Here is a 23,414-nt window from a genome sequence, read left to right as displayed (position 1 = left end):
CAAAGGCAGGGTATATACATTTAACAGATAAAGGAGAAGACCCATCTATGGCTCCAGCCATCCCATCATTTCAAGAGTCTCCCCAGAGCCACCAGGATGGATTTCATAAGAAAAAAAAAACCTCCTGCAGGTCCATTTAGACAAGTATCCTGTTTCACTTAGAGGCCAACCAGATGTCATGGAGAGCCACCAAACAGGCCAAGGAGGCCAAGCCCTTAGCCCATGTTGATGACTCAGATGCTTGCTGCCTCTAACTATAGAGGTTCTCTTTATTCACCATCTCTAGTAGCCACTGATGTACCTATCCTCCATGTATCTGGCCCCCTTTTCATACCATCTGCCATCGCTAACTTGCAAACTGATAGGATCTGAAGCTGGACTGTCCAAAGACGCCCACCAGCTCTGCAGACAGGAAGCAGGAAGTTTAAATGAGCTTTCACAGTAGATAGTGTTTCACCACAACAAGCAAGTTGCTCTGTAGCACAGAAGAGTCCGATGTATATCTTTTGACATGTGTTGAGCCAATCACAACTGGAGATGGTCCCATGGCTGTCCTGGTGGCTATGAGGTCCTGAGCTTGACCTGGCAAGACAACCTAAGCATTGGTACTGAATTGCCCAAGAACAATCACTCTTGAGGCCTTCATCACCAAATCTGAAGTCACCTCTGTCAGCTCAGCCAGGGAGCCTGTTGGGAAGTTAGGTGGATGCTATTCCTAACCTGTCTCCTGTACCCAACATGGGGTCAACACAATCAAACTTGGTCTCTGCTTGCACAGGGTATCTACTAACAGATACTTACAGATATAAATTGCTACCCACCCCTGCCCTGTTGTTCAGTTCGACAAGCAGCAGTGCAAACTGGGGCTTGTTTACACCGCACATGGTTTTGGTTAGCCTTAAGGAATCAAGTTCCAATCCGCTGAGCTGCCTGCACTCAGACATCACAGTGAACTGGAGCTTGCTGAGGTCAGGAAGAGTCCAGTCATGATCTGCGTGCCAGGAAGGAGAAGCAAGAACCACAACAGCAAACTAAATTCATGCCTAACTGGAGTTGAACTGCAGCTTCCTGTGTCATCGGAATGTAGCAGCAGAGGAGTAAAGTCTGAATTTGGCAAAGGTGAGTTGCTGAAGGAATCTGCAATGAAAAAGATCAACAGAGAGAGATTGCTTTGCGGGTGATAGAATGGCAGTTCCAAGGAGCAGGGGAGAAGGCAAGAGGAAGGCAATGAATGAGGATGAGAACTGGAAACAGGAGAATCGGTAGGTGCCATAATGTCGGAAATATTCATCAAAAGAGGGAAGGAGAAAGACTGCAAGGGGAAAGAGGAATTTGGCAGAGAGGTGTCCTAGCTTGCTGCCTATGTGCAAATGGTGTGAACTAGCACCACCCCGTAGTTCAAGGCCCAGGGCAGGTGCGAAGCTGGAGAGAGAGGATGGGATGAGGTTAGCAACAGGAGCTGCCACAGAAGGGAAGGGGGGGGGGGAGGAAAGGTGGAAGCAAGGCTGGGTGGGTAGCCAGTGTAGGGAATAAGTCAATTCCACCTGGACCCAGAATCTGTTATGTCTGAAGTAACATGAATAGAAGCTTCCCAGGACTAGGAGCCCCAAACGTGACCTAGATGGTGCCTAGCAGAAAGTAAAGCTCTATGGAAAGATTCTAACCAGAGATACAAAGTTGCTGGAGTTTTGTTTTTCTTTTCCCAACCAAGTCCTCTTAATTCCCTGAGGAAGCTGAACATTTCCTGGAAGCATTTTCATCACTGAAGTGACGCTTATTGAGATAGAGACCACTATAAGTAGCACTTCAAGATGCAAACTCCAGCTTTCATTGCACAGAATGTGTAACACAGGATTCTTCAGGAGGGCATTTTTCTAAAAGGAGCAGACTTTAATGTTTTAATGTTTTAATGTCTGAGAACTTTTTCTCAATTGCACTGTTTATTGACCTTTTATGTTTTGTTTTATCTTGTTGCTCTGCAGTTTTTTAATTGTCTAATTGCGCCGTTTGCTGTAAACATTAAAAGGTCATTTTGCATTATTTGCTAATTTTGTAATGCATCTTTCATGACCTTGTGGGTTATACAGTACGGTCTTTGTGACACTGTTTCAAAATGATGTGTTCCACCTTGAGACTGAGAAAAAGGTGGGTTATAGAAAAAGTCACTAAGTAAATAAAGGCATTGAGTCATATTACAAAATGGCTTCTTCAGGAACAAAGAAAATAATGTTTAGTCTTTTGGAGATAAACATTACTAAGAAGCTGAGAGGGTTTATGAAGAGGAGAAACCCTCAAACACTGAATTGGTTTGCAGGATATTAGAATGACGTTCCTTGCTTAACTTGCATCTCCTTTTACCAAAGAGGAAGGACTCTGAACTTTTCCCTCCTTCAAATAAGGATTCCAACAGCTTTGACCTCAACAAACTAACTGCCATATCTCAAAGCACTTTTGCCACTGCAAAGTATTTCCTCACTCATGTCCAAGGGAAGCAATAAGAAACTGTGGTCACCAGCAATATACAAAAAACATTTTTTTTTGCTTTCAGGCTCTTAGGTAGCTTGGTTTCATCCAAAACAAACATTGCAAGGGTTTCTACCCAAATTTCAGCCCCGATAGGAAGAGGGGAAGAACAAGCCCAGGGAAAGACTGACAAGCAAAGGCAGAGGGGGTGGAACCTGCCCTTCTAAATCCTAAATGCAGACAGAGCTTCTGTAGGAAGGATCAGAGGAATCAAAAGGGTTTGAGTTAGGAGGTTAGGTTTCATTTTTCACACATGAAAAACTGGACACAGTGCAGGCACAAGAAGCAAACTACAGATAATCCTCAACAGGCATACATGTTTCCCATAATCAACAGTTTAAGGCAGGGGTAGTCAAACCGTGGCCCTCCAGATGTCAATGGACTACAATTCCCATGAACCCCTGCCAGCATTCGCTGGCAGGGGCTCATGGGAATTGTAGTCCATGGACATCTGGAGGGCCGCAGTTTGACTACCCCTGGTTTAAGGTCTACACAGATACGTTTTGGGGGGTGGGATTTCCCATCTCCATATTTCTACCATGAATTTTTGGGTGGCATTCAGACAAAGATCCAATATGAAAAATCTTTTAAAATGCTAATATGTGACTTTCAAGGAAATAATACATTTATTACTTTTTTTTTCTGGGTAAAACAGATAGATAAGCAAATATCTGCAAAAGGCAAAAATCCTTTCTTAAATAGTTCCTGTCCAATAAAACCAGTTTCTTTTCAAGAGGGAGTTTTCTGGTCCTCGGGGCAATGAACACTTGAAGAAAGAGTATCAGCAACCACTGGAACCATCCGAATAATTCCCCATGTGTATTTGCAATGAGCTTTGAACAAAGAATTTAGTCCTGAAAATGCTCTTGGAAAATATGTCCAGTTTTGACAGTGTAGTAAGAATGTGTTACTTAAACACAAGACTTGGAAAACTATGCTAATTAGTGCCCCAGTCTATCCATAGAGCACTTCTACAGCATGAACCAGCAAGTTCCAATGGCCAGCACAGAATTCAAAACAAGATCATGCCCTCCTTTTTAATCTCTGTTATCCACTGCTTTTCTAGGGAGAGCATGAGATCACTTCCTAGCATTCAATGTGAGTAGGAAGAAAAAGAAAAACAACATCGAGGATGGGTTTGTCTTGAAAAGAATTCTAGTGCTAAGGCAAAGTGACAGCTCAGTAAATGACTTGCAGATTCAAGATTACTTAGAACCTTAGGCCTTCTTTAGGATGCTATGTGCAAAGACATGCTGTTTAAGGGGACGGTGGAGCCATAATAGCTTCTAGCACATCCTGTCTTTCTTGAAAAGACAGTTGCAGAAAAAGCATGTGGAAACACTTCTAGGAATACAGATGTACAAAAATCTTAGGGTTGGGATTTACCACTTTAAAATGAAATCAATTCCTTCACATGATGAATACTGCTACGGGAGAAATTCTGAGACAATCCATTTGTTAAACAGAAGCACAGAGTGAACTTGATGCAGTTTGGACCTTTTTAGCCATCAAGCCCCACCCCATGTTATGTTGAAGAAACAATTTGCTTTAGGGATGTACATTCTGTTTAAATCCAACTGCCTAACCAATTAAAAACGTTTATTGTTTAAACCAGGGGTAGTCAAACTGCGGCCCTCCAGATATCCATGGACTACAATTCCCAGGAGCCCCTGCCAGCAAATGCTGGCAGGGGCTCCTGGGAATTGTAGTCCATGGACACCTGGAGGGCCGCACTTTGACTACCCCTGGTTTAAACAATAACAAGCTCCCTTTTGTGAGGCTATTATTCCTTTTAGTGTGCTCTATCTTCAAGACTAAAAATGTACAACGGGCAGGAGGACATCCTACTCCAAAGAATTAACAGTGTGACTATGTGTGTTTGTGTGTGTGGGGTGGGGGGGTCTACTTTTTATTAAAAACCTGAGAATTGTTTGACTCTGTAAAGGCCACTCTTCCTCCTGGGTAACTAATATTTTTACTGGTAATTCTACAGGTAATTTTAGGAAATGCAAGAATCATGCACAAGGGGTATCCCTACCCTAATGATCAGAGGCATGGCCTAACCAGCTTTGGATGACTTCCCCCCACTGAAGTAGGAGAAGCCACCACGGGGAGTGAGCAAGCAGGAAAATGAAATTATTTGGTCATTTCTTTGGATAAAAATTTTCTCCTGTACGTAACACAGATGCTTCTGAAGAGGAGTTGTTGGTTTTTTAAAAATGCCACTTATCTCTACCTTTAAAAGGCTCAAAGCAGGTTACGGTTGCCTTCCCTTCCTCTCCCTTGTGTCTGTTACTGGCCCAAGGTCCCCCAGCAGGCTTCAAGTGAAGGAAGAGTGGGTAATCAAACCCATTTCTTAACCATTACACCACACTGGCTCTCTGCCTTGTATATTAGATGGCACAGATTCCTCAATCACATCAAGTCAAAGTAAGTTTTCCTATTAGGGAATAGAAGACAATGCAGAAAACACCCAGCGTTTGCTACACACAGGTTAGTAACCATCAGTTGCAAGCTTGCACATTTAAGCCACTTTAGAAAGCTCCATCCTTTCCCCTGCAGCAGAGCAAGCCATGCACACAGGTAAAGGGCACAGGCCTGAAGCACACAGAGCAACAGTATGGAGCACACCAAAACAAGGCAGAAGGCTGCAGTGGCTGCGTCAAGCTTACCATACGTCTCGGATCTACTCTCCTCTGAGCTATACTTTGTCTTCCTGGAGGAGCTATCTGCACAAGAGCAGAAGAAAAGGAGAAAAAAAAAAGATATAGGAAATATGGAGACCAACATGGAATTTAAAAAAATAAAACAGAATGATTTGTATAATCAGGTTAAATCGTGCAACACACAAAAAAAAAAAACAAGGAATGAGCCACACAGAGGTGATAATATCCGGAAATCAGGATGTGAATACCAAAGGCAAGAATGACACACGCAACAACACACTGTAAAGTGCTAGAGAGCAGGGGGGGGGGGTGCTGTGCTGTGATTAATCTCTTTCCTATTAAGGGAAGAGAAAATCCTAAATATGCCCAATATATCCTTCCCTATAAAGCAACATGTACACCAGGGGTAGTCAAACTGCGGCCCTCCAGATGTCCACGGACTACAATTCCCAGGAACCCCTGCCAGCACTGGCAGGGGCTCCTGGGAATTGTAGTCCATGGACATCTGGAGGGCCGCAGTTTGACTACCCCTGATGTACACGAATGGTGCTGTATAAATAATCACCATGGGAGTTGCCTTGCGCATGAAGAAGCTGTCCATATACACCCTGTTCCCAATACTGTTCCAGTGGGGCCATGCAACAAATCTTGAATACAGCTCTCTAGGAAATACTTTTCCCAGCTTTACTTTCCAAAATCCTTAGAAAATCCAGGGAATCACAACCGGAGGGGGGGAGAGACTCAGAGCAGACTAGCACTTCTTAATAAAGGATCCTAAAATACTCATGAGCAGATTGCTGCCGATCCAGATCAACATGTTTCACTGTCACCAATGAGAAGAGAAATATTTATTCATTAGCATAACTATGCCTGCTTGAAAATAAATCCTTTTAAATGCATAACAAGGAAGTACTATTTATGACATGACTCGCCCATCCCTTTCCTAGGGGCCAGGGATGGCATAACTTCTTGCTCTTCCTCATAAACAAATTGCAAAGGAGACCTTTCTCATTCCCATTTTTCAGATCTGGAACTGAAAAACCACCCAATGAGTACAGGGCCCCTCCCTCGCCTTGCGAGGCGTAGCCCAATACACCACCAAGTAGATCTCACTAAAAAAAAGAAGTGGTCCAACAATGTGTTTAAGGTAGGAGAGCCGGACCTTCCTTTGTAATTTCTTATACTTGCAATCTGCAGCCTTTGGAGTCATCTCTCCCTCATTCCACGTCCCTAGGTAATTTCAGACTGAATGGCATGGCACATAGACAGAAAGCATGGGGCCAAGAGGCTCATGCGCAAGCCAGTCACACAGTTAGGTGCACACAGCAGTCACCAGGTTAGTAGGCTGGAGTGGGTGGAACCTTCACATGCAGACTGAAGTCCATGACAACACTAGAATGCAACACATGGTCTACAACAGATGGTCTACAAATATTGGGGGGGGGGGGGAAGGTAAACAGTTGTGTCCAGTTACAACTTTTGAAAATAAAAATGGACAAATGCCAATCCCCTTAAAAGGCTGCATAGAAGTTCTTTTGCTCACAAAAGGTTGCATGGTTTTCACCATCTGCTCCTCAGAAAACAGCTTTACCAGGGGCAGCAGTTTACCCAGCCCTGTGATCTCATTTTGAAAATGTATATGCTACCCCTCCAAAGACTTGCTCAATATTGCTCAAAGTGGAAACAAGATGATAAGGCCACAAACACAGCAACATACTAGTGATCAAGAATGTCATAAAACAGAAGCCGTAATAAACAGGGGCAGAAAAACATCCAGCAACCTAAAATGAGAATCATAAAGCAGTAATCAGGTACAAAGTAGGACACAACACCTAAAAAATAAAAATGTCTCTGGATTAAAAGAAATGTGTTGGCCTGATATGTTCAGAGACTTCAATATAGAGGGCAGATGCACTTCAAGGGAGAGGACGGTCCAAAGGCAGGGTGCTACCTGTGAAAAAGTCTCATTCCCTGGTAGTCATCCACTTCACTTCTTCAGATGGGTGCGCAGAGCTTGGGAGAAGGATCTTAACTGAGACGCTGGGTAATATGTCACAGCAGTACATACTACAAAGGTCGACCCAACTGGACTGAAGGCGCTGAAGGTCAACCCAACTGGACCTTCACATAAATGTAAGGGGAAATACCAGAAAGGCAAAGGCTGACCTTGTAGGGTTTTGAAAAAACCTTTCAGCTCACTGTCCTTTAGGTTCTGCGTCCTGCGCTCCAACACTCTCATGATCTGCTACTCATGCACAGATACCACCTGTGTGGCTGGTAGTTATGCATGTGTGCAATGACCATACTTGGCACCCCACCCCAGCCTGCCAGGGGACCATGAAGTTACAGTTACAAGACTGCTTTTGTCCTATCACTGTAGTTTAAAAGATAGCAAATCAGCTATACGCTGTCATGTTTGCTTTCACTCATCACTGTACCATTTCGCATCGGTAAATCTGGACCCTCGCTCCCAACGAGAAAGAGCTCTTGGCCTTGTATAGTTGGACAGAGGGAGAGGGTGTGTGTGAGGGGGGGGGGGGATAGAACTCTGCATCGCCATCTTTTAATGCTTATTATTGATGTTAATTTTAAACGGGTTTTAATGGGGTCATACTGGTTTTTATCGTTTTATTGTGACCCACCATGAGTGCGAATGGAATGCGGCGGCATATAAATACAAAAATAAATAAATAAATACCGGACCAGATTTACACAACTGAACAGCGTAACAGTGAATAACACGCAAACCATTTCATTTGAAAAAGGAGTCTCTGAAAGTATTATGCACTTTTAGTGTGCAGAAATATCAGGGAGAGCTTTTGAACACTACAACACTGAAAATATGTGACAACTTAAAAAAAGAAACTCTAAAAAAAAACTCATAGAAATGAAGTACTGGGCTTCTGTGTACTGGGAGGCGAACAGGATTCTACCTGTAGGGTCAAAGTCGTGGGCACTGATGCAGCGTTCAACCTTCTGCTTCTTGTCCGCTGGAGACTCTCTGCTCAGAATGCTGCCATGCCTGAAACAGGGAGGGAAGCCAGCTTGTGTAAATCACATACATGTCAGCCACGACTCCGAAGAAATCATAACTATTAAACAATTTTGTTAAGCAATCTCAACAAACACACAATTCTTTTTACTAATAACCCTACAGCAAATGAGAGAAATTTACTAATTTTTTTACTCTTAAGTATTGTATATCTGCAAAAGCTTTCCGAAAACAATAGATGTATATGTTCCTCAAGAATAACTGGTCCAGTTGTGCCCAACTGACTATCCACCATTCATTTTTAAGTTTAGGTCTGGTTAATACCCACCGCTTCAGTGCTCCCATACACTGTTAAATTTCAGTCCTCATGAACTGGCCGTACAAGATAGGAATCACTATTAATGATCATTAAACGCCTTCAGACACACACATCCTCACCAAACACATTGTGCTTCAATCAAATGATAACTTCCAGATTTTCTACTACCTGCAATTTTCTTGAAAACTGAGGTACAATCACTACTGACCCAAATATAGTTTTGTGTTTTATTTTGACAAACTACTTATTGGCTGATGGTTTTGGGAACAGATGAAAAGCGGTATCAGGACAAGTGTGACATGTACAGGTAGTCAGTCAAATTCTCAAGAACTTACCTTGTAGGTTTTTTTAGGGGAAACCTGAAAAAGAAAAAAACAGTATATCATAAATATATCACAATTTGTTATGAATAATCGGATCTCCTTCCCATTTCACCTCTTGAATTTATTGAACAAAAGTATTTTGAATTTTCACGGAATAAGATCAAAGGCGGTTATCCCACTATCAATTTTGCGTGTCATAAATATACATTTGCTTCCAATTTCTTGCAAATTGTCTACACATCTTTGCTAGAGTCTGGCTGGTGCTACTGCTGCATTTCTAAGTGCCCAAAGCACAATATCTTGCTCCTGGAAAAAAATAACACCACCTCCTGTAGATACTACATTCACTGATTTGTGATCACAGGCAGGCATCCACATAATGTAATGCTGCCTTAAACATTTCGGAACATGAGCCCATAGAATAAAATGCTAGCGTGCTTAAGTTGCCACTTCAAAATCTCTATTAAGTAGATAGCTAACTACTCCCAGAAATGTCAATATAGTATGCTTTTCGCAAACAACATAACGTATCTTCAGAGCTTTCCTTTAGCCACTGTAAAGGACAAATTTAGAAAGATACTTAAATATTGTTTGCACTGACATCAGCTGGCCAACTTGCATTTAGTTACACCCATATACTTATGTATACAGGTAACATTTTCCTGAGCCACAGAACACTGCTCCACAGATAAATTATTGTGAGAGCTTTGAAAGGATTTATTTAACTGGAAGCTGGGTGCACCCCAGTCCCCCCGCATGGCAAAAGACCACCTTCTGAAAGAGATACTTGTTCTATTGCCTGCAAAGGTACAACAGCACCCATGCATGCACACACAAGCATCAAATGTGGCTTTAGGTAATAAACTCCAAAACGATCATCTCTCTGCTTGAGAATGGCAGTGTACAAACAATGCCGCATGCGTCAAGGGGAGAGTTATCCCAAAAGGATGCTGGGATAGATTCCCGGAAAATCCATGGGCTGCAAGCCAGAACCTCTATTTGTCTCTGAAGGGGGGGAGGGCAGGGCATGTAGGAGGTCAGGACTGCAAGGAAATTCTCCCTGTCCTATGCAGATTCAGTCCATTCACTGCAAAGAAGAAATATAAGGAGATGTAATTTCTGCCCTCCAATGTAAAACACTGTATTGTTGTATTCAGAGCCAAATTAAAACCAAGATCAGCCTATGCTTTTGTGAAGTCACTGATTTCCTTTCTAAAAGTACTTTTAAGTGGTTTTGAAATATTCCACAAAGCAAACAAAACTGTGGCATTAAACTCAACAGAACCTGAATATATCCTCTCAGCAGAACTAAAAGCTGCACATCATTTTTTCATAGTCTCATTTTCTCAAGCCAGTTACATAATATTTGAGGAACTGTAAAGTTAAGAGGCTGAACAGTGTAACATCCCAAGGAATAGAATTTTTTTAAAAAAAAAATTAGAGTCTGTATCCTTTGTGGCAATTCTATTGTTTTCCCTGAACATGCATTGTTCTTTTTTGGACCAGAATGTCAAGATGCTTACAGCCCCCCCCCTTTTTTTTTTTCCTTTTGCTTTTTTGAAGAAATTCCAGTACAATACAAAATACTGACCATTTATTTTTTTTTTTTTTGGTTTTTAAACATAAACTACAGAAGGTGACATCTTAAGAAAGGCACCCAAGTGGGACCCACCTCTAGCGCGCTCCATGAAACTGACTACATAAAATAACACACTGCAGCAGACTCACCCAAAATGTGACTCATGAAAAAATTATTTGTGGTATTATTTGCTTTAGGCTTCTGGCAATTCTACAAAGAAGTTCTAGCTTCAACCTTCAAAGTTGAAAATACAAAGTCTGCCACTTCAGGAAGCTGGAACCTTGGCTAAATTTTCCAATTCCAGATTTCACTGAATTAATAGGTATGCTCAAGTGTTCCGCTAGTAAGGACATCAAGTATTTGTTCGTGTATGCTGCTAAGAAATCTATAACCAAGAGCACGCCTCAATTGTGAAGAAAAGTGGCTAGATAATATAGCACCAAGCCACCAGATTTGCAGGGTTTTTTTCCCAGTCTACATTGCTATAGTGGAAATGACTGTCACTGTTTGCAAGAATAATATTACTAGCAAACAAACACCGCTGATAGACTGTCACGGTTGATATTAAACGATAGAATTACAAATTAAATATGTGTGCGTAGGGGGTGTCATGTATGGCAACTTGAACTCATCAAGGAAGGGTGGCATGAAAATGTAACAAAATCAAGCTATCTCATATGGAGCCTAACTACTGCAATGATTTGCTCCTGAACTATCTACATCAGGGGTAGTCAAACTGCGGCCCTCCAGATGTCCGTGGACTACAATTCCCAGGAGCCCCTGCCAGCGAATGCGAATTGTAGTCCACGGACATCTGGAGGGCCGCAGTTTGACTACCCCTGATCTACATCCACTAATCTTGGAAATCTGACTGTGGACGAACATTCTGTCTCTTAGAGATGATCTGAGAAGATGTAAACAAACTCCAAAAAGAAACTTGAAGAAAGAGGAATGCAACAACACTAAAGCAGAAACCCCAGAATGGTAGGTTGCCAGCCTCTACACTCACTGTGTGGCCACATTTTGGTCAGATGGTAGCTGGAGATTTCCTGCTATTACAACTGATCTCCAGGTGACAAAAAGCAGTTCACCTGGAGAAAACGGCTGCTTTAGAAGGTAAACTCTATGGCAATATACCCCAGCGAAGTCCCTCCCCAAATCCCACCCCTGCCAAGCTCCTCCCACCAAATCTCCAGGTAACTTCCAACCCAGAGCTGCCAACCCATTTCCATTTATTTCACTGGCTCATTTAACGAAAGTTGTATCCAGTCTTTCCAAATACATTCTCTAAAGAAACTCGCAATAAAACTACAATTAAAAAAAATCTAAAATACAAAATGATTCTAAACGATTAAACACTAAACGATTAAACACTATACAAAACAGCAGCAGGAGAAGTCAGGAAAAACCATGGTAAGCCTGTTGGGTTTTTCTTTCCTACATGTGTTTGAAAGAAACTAAGAATACCTCCTTGGGAATGGTAATCCAGAAGGCTCTACCATCAGTCACCACCAAGGCATGGACACGGCCTATAAAAATCTCAATGAATGCTCAGGCTTGTAGGGAAGCCTTGGGCACCTCTGTTCCATGCTATAGGTTGTAATCAATGCGCTGCGGTACTATTTCTGCCACAGATGCATATTGCATGATAAGACTGCAATGCTTTGAGAAGAATTAAAGCCAAGCCTGTACCCAGACAAAGCATCTTTAGGAGCAGCGTTCAATTCGTCTCCATCCGTCATCTCCTGGAGCTCCTGCTGCAATCCGCCTCCGCTGCATGTCACTCAAGACTTGTCAAAGCAAGGTGATCTCAACTTTATATTGGTAACTCATGACAATGCCACCCTTATTTCATCACTTCAAGCATATGTAGAGTAATGCCACTTCAGCAGCAGAGCTGGAGAAACACTGAGAGGAGAGACGGTGGGAAGGGTAAATGCCTAGCTACTAAAGTTTCAGCCACAGTTCAGCCATTCAGCAGCCCAAGCACTCAGCGCTCTTCCATGACACAAGTCCTTGGATTTTTCCAAGCGCTGATGTCAGGGTTTTTCAGAGAGAAAGAACTGCATTTACAGAGTCGTCAAGGAAGGAGGGCTTCCCCGGCAGTTACTCTCAATGTGGCCATTGTACTTCTGTGTAGCTAGAGCCAGAGCCCTGGGAGTAGCTTTAGTTGCTGTAGAAATTTTGCTTTGGAAAGTGGGACGTTTTATAGCCAAACAGTTCCAGCATCAACTCTATAGTTCCCAAAGGGTTTTTTACCATGCATAGTTCATTCCACAACTAAGGCCATAAACTATTTTAGTCCCACTGAAGCCTATGGGATAAAACCAGGGTGTGTCAGGATTCCAGCAAGGTATTCCCCAGTAAGATATACCCCAGAGACAGCGTGGTGTAGTACAGGGGTAGTCAAACTACAGCCTTCCAGATGTCCATGGACTATAATTCCCATGAGCCCCTGCCAGTGAATGCTGGCAGGGGCTCATGGGAATTGTAGCCCATGGACTTCTGGAGAGCTGCAGTTTGACTACCCCTGGTGTAGTATTTAAGAGAAGAGAACTGTACAACCATGTGGGGTGTTGCATCCTAATAGCTTTCCCTGATGTGATTATTAAAATAGGCGTGAGACAATTCAGACAACCAAGTACAGAATAAAGTGAGAGACTAAGTGGGTGAAGAACCCCACCTAATACACAGCAATTATCACTGATATTCTATTACAGACGCTTATCTAAAAAGTCAATTAAAAACTCCATCAGAACATTAACACCTGAACATGCACATTTAGAAAAGACCAGAGGAAGCCGGTAATTAATATACACGGCTCATCTGACAACATACAGGATGTTATTGAAAACATTAAGGAACTGAGTCTGTGGAAGACTTAACCCTGCTATGGGAGGTTCTGTGATATACTGTGCTGCGCAAGCAACATCAGAGTCTTATGAACTCTTTAGCTGATGAGGAGGAAAGAGAGAAAAGAAAGCATTCAGGACTGACAGGGCTTGGAAACTGCTTCCGGGTCCTTGCTATCAGCAAGAAGTGACTGAGCAAATAATCTGTGGCAAAATAAGGCACTGAAAGGGGCGGGGGAGGAAAGTTCTAGAGCAGGGGTAGTCAACCTGTGGTCTTCCAGATGTTCATGGACTACAATTCCCATGAGCCCCTGCCAGCAAACGCTGGCAGGGGCTCATGGGAATTATAGTCCATGGACATCTGGAGGACCACAGGTTGACTACCCCTGCTCTAGAGGAGACAAGTACCCCCCCCCCAAAAAAAAAGAACATTGGGAGAACCCTGCATGGGTCAAAAAGAATGAGTAAAATGAAAAAAACATTTTTTTCTTCTTTTCTTTTTTTACTATATTTATGGTCTGCTTTTTTCATTGAGATTAAAGCAGATTATACCATGGAAATCAGTACAACCGATATGATGAGATGTCCCCCAAGCAATGTCGTAGAACTAAGATTACAGAAGTCTGAATATACGTAGCATATTAGACATGATGCCCTGACCTATACAGCCCAGGCTGCCTCTATTTTGTCAGGTCTCCGAAGCTAAGTAGAGTCAGCCCTGGGTCTACTTGGGTAGACCTCCAAACAACACAAGGGTTGTGATGCAGGGGCAGGCAATGGCTAACCATCTCTGAATGTCTCTTGCCTTGCACACCTATGGGGGTTGCTGTAAGTCAGCTGTGACTTAGCAGCAAAAAAAAAAAATTAGACATGAGACAGGTGATCATACAATGCAGAAAACCGGTGTTACTTCAGCAGAAAATGAAGCCAGCCAACATAGTAATGTGTGCAGCAAACATGTCCTATACACAATGGTGCAGTTTACAATCCCTTTTATTTAGAATAGAATCATAGAGTTGGAAGGGGCCATACAGGCCATCTAGTCCAACCCCCTGCTCAACGCAGGATTAGCCCTAAGCATCCTAAAGCATCCAAGAAAAGTGTGTATCCAACCCTTGCTTGAAGACTGCCAGTGAGTCTTTATAAAGTGCCTACAACCCCTCTGTATTTATAAGGCACCTTCTGTTGTTGTATAGCGTCATTCAGGCTTCCTCCTGAATATTTATGTAGTTTGCAGAACAACAGAAAAGTAGATGCCTTCCCCTAACATCAGGCATGCCATTCCACAAGGCAGGGGTCACAACAGAGAAAAACACCCAAGTTTGTTACTCATATTGGGAGGCTGCATGTAAGCAGGCTGAAAAGTAGGAAAGAGGAGGCAGTAGCAGGAGGATTTTCTTCACTGGAGACCTCGAGCTGCTGGGAACAGGAAGCCCCAGTGACCAAAGGGATGCAAGGAACTACCTTTATGTATACTGTGGACAGTTTTCTGTAATTATGGAAGAAGCTCAGGCAAAAACGGCCTCTGGGAAAACAAGTGAGTGCATCCCTGCTGATTCTTCTGTACCTCTTGGGAGTTTTTGATGCTGCCAACCACAGTATCTGGAGACGCTGCAGCTGGAGGGCACTGTATTTCAGTGGCTCTACTCTCTCATGACTGGCCAATTCCAGAAAAGGCTACTGGAGGCCTGCTGCTTAGCCATGCGGCATTTGTGCTATGAGGTTCTGCATGGGGTTGAAAACCTACATGAAACTTCTGGGAGGGATCACCAAGCAATCTCAAGCAAGGTGCCCCCAACAGGAGGATGATACCCAGCTCGACTTCTTATCAACCAAGCTGGGGAGTCAATGGAAGTCCTGGACCAGCAGAAAGCAACAGGGCAGATGAGGGCCATCAACTAAAGCTGGGGCCAGTCAAGACTGAGCTGCTACTCACTGATGACAAAACTGAGCTGTCAACGGGAGGCAGTTGCTCTCTTCCTGAAGGAGCAAGTTTGTTGTTCGGGTGTGCTGTTGGACCTATAATTGGAGGTGCATTCCCTTCCAGGGCACATAGCACTCTATCAGCTTTGTTTGATATGCCATCTACACCCGATCCTCGAAAAGCATGATTTGGCTACCATGATCCATGCTCTGTTACATGCAAAATGACACCTTAATAAATATTTAACTATCCCATTATTACTCCAAAATATCTGAAACAAAAGGGCTGTAGGCATGCAATTCAAACAGAGTAGCTTCCCCAATATCTAGTGCAGGGGTAGTCAAACTGCGGCCCTCCAGATGTCCATGGACTACAATTCCCAGAAGCCCCTGCCAGCGAATGCTGGCAGGGGCTTCTGGGAATTGTAGTCCATGGACATCTGGAGGGCCACAGTTTGACTACCCCTGATCTAGTGCACTGTGATACCTACACAATCCTTAAGGGAAATTTCTGAATGCTGTCTGAGGGAGGGGCCATGGATCAGAGGCATGCAAAAAGTTGCTTGTTCAATCCGTGGCATCTCCAATAAAAAGGGCCAGGCAAATAGGTGAAGTGAAAGATCTCTGCCGGAGACCCTATAGAACTGCTGCTAGTCTGAGAAGAAAATACAGAGGTAGATGGACTGATGATCTGATTCAGGATAAGGCAGCTTGCTCTTGCTCTCTATGCAATACTTTTCCAAAAATGACCTATGTGATAAGCAGCAAAATGGCTACACCTGTCCTCAAATTGAGGTGCCTTTCTCAAGAATAGTCTGATGCACTGCCTGGGACACAAAGTGCACCTGAACAGGGTTGACTGGTTTTGCTGGAATCCACACAGTGATCTCACATCTTTGTAATTAATGTCGTGTTGTTTTATTCCATTGTACTTTACCAAATACTGTTGTAATGGCTTCTACACAAAATATATGGAGGTAAGAAAGTTTCGGTGGAACCAATCAGGTGAGGAAGGAGAGAGAGCAACAATGTCAGAATGACTGCAGCAATGGGAAACATTAAAAATAAACACAGTGTGAACAAATTGCTGAAAATTACACTGGGATGAATACACACATTATCCTAGTTTCTCGTCAAAGTACTTGAGCACTATACCAGAAACTCCCTGTAAAAGGACATTTTAGTCATCATTGTCAACACTTTTAACAAATAATCAAAACCTTTTGCTTCAACACACTGCCGCTGTACTGGCTCTTGGGGGGGGGGGAGAGTCTAATCCCATTGAATGCAAAAAATTGTTAGTGTTTATTGAGTTCAAAGAGAGGTGAAGGCTCCTAATGACTTGCTTCCCTCCAAGAGATGAGTATATAGAGTATTGTCTCCCTATAAGAAATACTCCTTCCTTTATTGTAATTTTCCCTCAAGGAAATGGTTTCAGAGCATCCCCACCCATCACATCTAAACTAACATCCATGAATTAACAGACCTGATTGAAGATGGATATAGTGACACTCCCTGTACTACCATAAAGCCACACAGCAGCTTCCCTACTCATCTCATAAAGCTGGCACTACAATGGCGGAACGTTTCAAATTAATTCAAGACTAACAATGTTTAGAATGCAGACGGTGTCCAACTCCCCTTTCCATAAATTAAAAAAAAAGGTTTGAAGCAAACAAACTGTAGACTTCATTGAAGAGATGCCGACCTTCCTTATATACCGATTTGGATGGCTTGGTTGCTAAGCAAAGGAGATTTTATATAGGTGGAGCATATATATATATACCAACGGTAAGAAGAAAACTCCTCACACCCCACTACAGAGAAAATATAGCAAGCACTGAATTTTATTTTATTTTATTTTTTACTGAAATCAACACCACGCCGGAGGGATATTTGCAAGTCTCACCTACAGGTGAATCACAAAAGATGTCCAGGTGGTTCCAGCCAAGAAGCATCAAGACAGGGATTTAGTCCAGGATCGAAGAATGAAAAGGAGCACTGCCTGCTCCACTGTGAAAGACATCAATTCTGGCTGTCAAAACCTTTGTTCTCAAAGCGACGCTGAGCACAGATTCCCCCCCCCCTCAAAAAAAATGCTTTTAGATATAGGACGAGACCACACAGGCGCACATGTAAAAAGCAAATGCACAATTGCCACCCGGCTGCCTATGACATTCCACTCTCCATTTAAACTCATTGCTCGTCGTAAATGAGAATTCTTTTCTCTTTTATTACCTTGCATCCAGAGAAGCTATTTTTCTATCCCTCTTACCACATCACACATCAGGGAAGGGAAACAAAGACTCCCGGAGATTACCTGGATCGAAAGAGGAGGGGGTTGTCCAAAGGAGACTTCCAAAGGCCAATCGGGGCCAAACCTTTAAGGAAAGCCAGCTGCCAGCATATATGGAGGGGAGGAGGGCTCTTGATAGTCATCCAGTATTCCTAGCGACGCATCTGCCTGGTCCACTGGGGTGACAGGCAAGAAGAGGTGGGGTTTCTTCATCCCCCCCCCCCAGCCATTCTCTCAGCTACAGCTCAATGCTGCGCTATTAACAGGCAGGCAGAAAACAGCATTTACATGCCTTCTCTAGAAAATACAGCTTATCGGGATTAATAAACGGGGCTTTGCCTGAACATTTGCCTTAGAGGGAAATGAATTAATAACATAATTAAGAAGAGTCAAGGGTTATGAAATTCACTGAAACAAAAGCAAAGGAATGGAGTTCAAGAATGTGGCTTTAGTTTACTTATCTATTCTTTATCATCTTTGGGGGTAGTCAAACTGCGGCCCTCCAGATGTCCATGAACTACAATTCCCATGAGCCCCTGCCAGCGAATGCTGGCAGGGGCTCATGGGAATTGTAGTCCATGGACATCTGGAGGGCCGCAGTTTGACTACCCCTTTTTTGTTCTCTCACATGTTATGAGCAAATGATGCTTTGTTACATCAAGGCGGCCCACTGTCCCATGTCTTCTATGACTGGCAAGCTGTCCAGGGTCTTGAGCAGAGAATGGTCTTTTCCAACACCTGTCATACATGGGATTCTTTAGTTGCAGACCTTTAGTGTGCTCTACCAGTACACCACAGTCATTCATCCATGGACACTTTCAGAGTAACCTGGGGTCAATCACACACGCTAAGCCTAACCTACCTCATAGTGGTAGATTCAAATGGGTAGCAGATTCAAACGAAGCAGAAAATCACAGCAGAAAGATGGGAAAGTAGTCACAAGGTCAGGCTTTCCTTCAATTTTCCATATAATATCCAGACACAACCATGTTAGCAGCCGGCTGTTCATGGATTTTATTTACCTTTTCCTACAAAGCTGCTTTGCATCCGATTAGCAAAGCGTGGTTGAGCCATTCTTGAGGGAGTTCTTAGTCTGAGGAAGAGTGCTTGCACTCAAAAGCTCACACCTTGAATAAATCTTTGTTGGCCTTAAAGGTGCTACTGGACTCTGATTTTATTGTGCTACCTCATAGTGTTTGTGTAACTTTAAAATGGAGGGGAGGACAATGTAAGCTGCTTTAGTTCCCTAGTGGGGAGAAATGAGGTGAATTAATAACATAGTATGTTTAGTTCTTCTAATTAGGACAATACAGATCAGTTCTCCTCTCAACATATTTCTATATCATGATGTAACATAACCATGTAGATAAAGGATGATGTTATTAACTTACCCTCACAATGGACAGACTTTCAGCATATAGTGGCAACCCTGATGAAGAGTTAAACCTGTCTAGTAATTTATTTCCCCATTTTAACTTATTCACATGAGACAGAATTGTGTGCCTGGGATCAAGAAGTGACACAGCCACATATTTCCCCCTGGAAATCTCACCATCCTAGCTTCCAGCTCTTTAAACACAGACATGGCTGAGCCTTAGAGACATCTACTTACTGGTGCGGGGAGGAAAAGCAAAACTACTTAAAATCATCATCCCTGGCTCCAGCAGTTAGCTGTTTATCGCAGAAAACAACCATGTGCAAATCTTTACCCACAGAGGACTTTGGCCTCTCTTCCAGGGCTTCTTGGTAAGCCTGCCTCTGACTCTTTGAACTGGGCACTGAATGACGGTAAAGACCAGCGCAACAGCCTGCTTGGCCTGGCGCTACAGTGCTGATCTCATATTTCCTAGCTTTCCTTCCTTCCTGGCTTACATCCCAGCCCAGCATTGTTCAGCAGCGGGCAAAATGCTGCAGCTCAGCTATGATCACGTGCTAGGTGGAGCATGTGTATTGCAGCCATACTGCAATCTCTCCATTGGTTGCTAGTCAGTTACCAGGTTCAATTCAAAGTGCTGGCTATAACATCTAAGGCAGGGGTAGTCAACCTGTGGTCCTCCAGATGTTCATGGACTACAATTCCCATGAGCTCCTGCCAGCAAATGCTGGCAGGGGCTCATGGGAATTGTAGTCCATGGACATCTGGAGGACCACAGGTTGACTACCCCTGATCTAAGGTCCTTCACTGCCCTCGCCCTCATTATCTGCAAGACCATCCTTTCTCCTATGCTTTGCCGTAACACATCACTTGAACAAGGCCTTCTGCAGGTGCCATCCTACAAGCAGGCAAGGTCAACAACAAGCCATAGGCAGGTATTCTCTGTAGTGGCCCCCACTCTCTTGAATGGCCTGCTTGAGGTCAGCAAAGCTCTTACGTTTCTGGCATTCCACAAACTACGTGAAACAGAATTCTTCAGGAGGGCACTTTTGCAAAGCGAATAGCACAATAATGGAACGGATTAAGGTGGTGCTAGGCACATGCTTAAGGTCGACCAAACAAACAATACCTGCTGGACCCCCCAGAAGCTCCTCCCCATGAACTGACCCCCGAACCAACAACCAATGGGAGCATAGTTGACAATGTTGTCACCATTGGTGTTGGAACTGTTGCATGGAAGTGTTGTTGGAAGTGTTGTTACAGGCTGCTGAGGCTACTATTACTATTGCGACGTGTGAAGTTGTTGAACTGTACTTATTCCTACGTTCTATGGAAACCAAACCGCCCTGAGCCACAAAGGAGGGTGGTATATAAATATAATTAAGGGAATGGGACTGTGGACTATACTGCAGCACAGTAAGTCCTACCTGTTTGCCATGTGTGCTACCCTACTCCTCTGCACCACCTTCCGTTTATGCAATACCATTTTCTGATCTGTTAAATGTAAAACATCTAATACTATGTGCTTTGTTTTAAATGTCTGTAATTGTGCTCTGACATTCTACTGACTGCTTCAACTTACACTGCATAACCCACCTTGTCTTTCAGTGAGAAAGGTAGATTTTATAAGTAAAATAAAAGTGAATAAATAAAAAAAGTTCCTCTTTCCATGGATTCTGCAGTGTCTGCCTGGCTGTGGCCCTGGCTACTCTGGATTGCTTTGTGTACCACCAGCCTGACTTTTCTGCTCCCCAGCCCTGGCTCTTCCTCAGCTTTGCTGTCATCTGTGCCTGTCTGTCTATGGAACCCTTTGCCCACTGGAGCTATGAGTACATCCAAGGGCTTACGCCCAGCGACGACAAAGTGCATGAGCAACAAGATCCAGGAATTCTGTCATGATGGAGGTCAGCAGGTCAGTCCGGAGAGCGGCCAGCTCACTGCTCTTCCGGCCATGAAACTGATTCAGCCGTGGGGAAGGAGGGCAGAAGTGGAAGGGCTGTTTTCTTTTTCTGCCCCAATAAACCTAATTAGGATTGTGAGCAGTGCTGGCGGGAGAGAAATTTCTTCACGCTACACTGTCTGTTTGTGTTTGATTAATGTAAATCTTCCCAAGGCTCTAACCATGCCCCAGGCAACAGGATGGCTGGAACGTTGTTAACAAGCATCCATGCAGCTGAACTCTGAAGAAAGAAAGAAAATGGGGGGGGGAGACTATCAAGGCTCCCCCCTCCCCACAATAATCTAGTGCTGGTGACACTGTCAACAATATGCAACAAATGTTGCTCTAGTGCATAGTCACTTCATACACACTAAGGAAGCTGAGAAGAGCCGTGGACACGATCAACAGCAAATATAAGCATAAATATTAGGGAAGTAGTGTTCTTAGGTGCTCGCCCTACCATGGATGAGACCAAACTGCAAATGGTGTGTTGCTAGGTTGCTTTAAAGCAGAGGCAAATGCTAGAATTCATACAACATAAAACGCACGTGACCTCAACATTATAACAACTCTGAAACCCAAATAAAGGCAGTCAACTTAACACAAAAATCTTTTAAAATGAGACATTAAATCAGAAAATCTACTAATACGGAGCTTGGATAATGTCACTGGCTCTCAAAGGAGTAGCCACTAATCCAAGTGGTTCTGAAACTCTACTCAACCTTCAGTTGCCACTGCAAGCGAACATACATGGGAGGACGGGGGAAGGAGTGATAGTGGAAAGCGTCATCAAACCACAGCTGACGTATGGCAACCACAATGGATTTTCAAGGCAAGAGGCGTTAAGAGGTGGTTTGCCACTGTCTGCCTCCACTCATGGTTCCGGGGTCCTTTGGAGGTCTCCCATCCAAAACCTAGCCAGGACCAATCCTGTCTTGCTTCTCTGACAAAATGAGGCTGACCTGGGATATCCAGTTCAGGTACTTGACCAAGGAGGCCCAGGTTTGAATTTCAGCTGCGTGGTAAAACTGGATAGCACTGGAGCCCCTCTCATTTATCTCAAGCTAGCTCAGACATCTTCATATGACATTAACTGAACATGGATGACAGCAGGGGGTACCAGCTTCTTCATTCCTAAACAGTCACAGAAGGCTCCCATGGGGGGGGGGCATGACAGAGAGATCATGATGAAATAGAGGACTTCAAACTAATTCAGAACGGAGCAGCTCCTCATCTTTAAATTTCACTCACATACTAAGAAACCACATCGCTTTTGTTCCCCTAGTTATAAACATGCTTACTAGTGCATCCTTTTAAGGGATCTCTGGGGATTAATTGAATTTCTATCAAGGGCTTCACTTGATAAGAAACTTAAAAGAAATTTTTGATGTTAAGAATTGATTTTGCCTGGTTTTTAGCCATATTGATATAGCTATGATGCTCTGTGAGCTGCTCCAGGTACAATGCAGCTAAACAGAGGATAACATTTTAAGTAATACAATGATTTTAAAATATCCCATACTAAAGGATAATGGAAATCTCAAAACATTAGTAGTCTTCCACTTATCAAACTATAATAAGATGTCTCAACCTACAAAAGAAAATTTGCATTGTTACTGCACATTCATTACAGATCTCATACCTTTCCTTACCATATTCTTTATCAATGTCCCAAAACTAGATTACTGAACCACAAATTCTAAAATGCTATATATATCATGGACATGAATAACCATGTTGACTGAAAAAACTAAACATACAGAAGAATTTGAGCAATTTAATGAATCCTCGTAGCATCTCTTAGGGAGTCTCTTGGTAATAGCTGTCTGCAGACATGTAGAAATAAACCTAGCAACCAGAGAGTTTGAGCACAATGAGCTGCATTTCACAAGATTGATGCATTCTCCAAACTGAGGGCTTGATATTCACCATATGGTGTAAAGAAAATATACATATAAAACAATCCAAATCATAAAAAGTCAACATTACTTTGATTTTTACAATGTCTTAACTTTACATTTTATCACTATGTTTATATTCTAAAAAGAATGTATCAGCCAGCTAAAAACAGGCTATATTCACATTGTCAAGTCAAAGAAAATATAAGTGATTTAAATTCCTTGGAAACTGCAAGTCATTACGGCACTGTGACTTATCTTGAGTACAATGGACACTTTACTGAAACATACCTAGCACAAGGAAATTATGTTAAAAATCAGGAGCATTATTTCAATCTATATTTCCAATATTCCGTCATTTCCTTTGTCATCTCTTTCCTCGTGTCTTTCCTATCCAGTCTGGCAGTTGCTTTCCCTCCCATATCCTTTGCAGATAAAGGAACTCTGCTAGTGTCCCAGAAGCCTGATCCCTCTAAGAACGAATGATGCAAACGGATGCTTGTTAAAATGACAACAGAAGCAGTTCTCCTGCTGGTTAGAACAAGATATGGTAAATATTTATGTGGAATTCACAGACCTTTACCCCAAAAAGGAGACAAGCATGGGAAATGAGCAGCTTCCCAGAGCCACCACAGCGGATACAGAAATGTCCCCAAGGAACAGACTCCTCATCGTGGAGAGAAGTGCAGGGCTGTACACTGCCAGATCTGACTGAAAAGTGCCTGACTT

The 23,414-nt window shown here is 43.1% G+C and overlaps 1 protein-coding gene across 5 annotated transcripts in view; it reads right to left on the bottom strand.

Moving 5' to 3' along the window:
• ARHGEF12 (Rho guanine nucleotide exchange factor 12) overlaps window positions 1–23,414 on the bottom strand; it is an 88,245-nt gene that overhangs the window by 48,114 nt on the left and 16,717 nt on the right. The window contains exons 1-4 of one of the 5 annotated variants that reach the window (XM_077306787.1): window positions 17,498–17,613; window positions 8,836–8,859; window positions 8,123–8,211; window positions 5,196–5,252 (exon numbers count right to left, since the gene is read on the bottom strand). Coding sequence is in view for 2 of the 5 variants with exons in the window: in XM_077306789.1 (XP_077162904.1) it covers window positions 5,196–5,252; window positions 8,123–8,211; window positions 8,836–8,859 (170 nt within the window). In the remaining 3 variants the exon portion in view is untranslated. Of the gene's footprint in view, window positions 1–5,195; window positions 5,253–8,122; window positions 8,212–8,835; window positions 8,860–17,497; window positions 17,614–23,414 lie in introns of those variants that run through there. The other 4 variants (XM_077306786.1, XM_077306789.1, XM_077306788.1 and 1 more) reach the window with 4 other exon arrangements.

Source organism: Paroedura picta, chromosome 12 (genome assembly GCF_049243985.1).
Source record: "Paroedura picta isolate Pp20150507F chromosome 12, Ppicta_v3.0, whole genome shotgun sequence".
Classification (NCBI taxonomy): Eukaryota; Metazoa; Chordata; class Lepidosauria; order Squamata; family Gekkonidae; genus Paroedura; species Paroedura picta.
The sequence above is the reverse complement of the archived record's forward strand: the minus strand, read 5'-3'. Positions and strand labels throughout refer to the sequence as shown.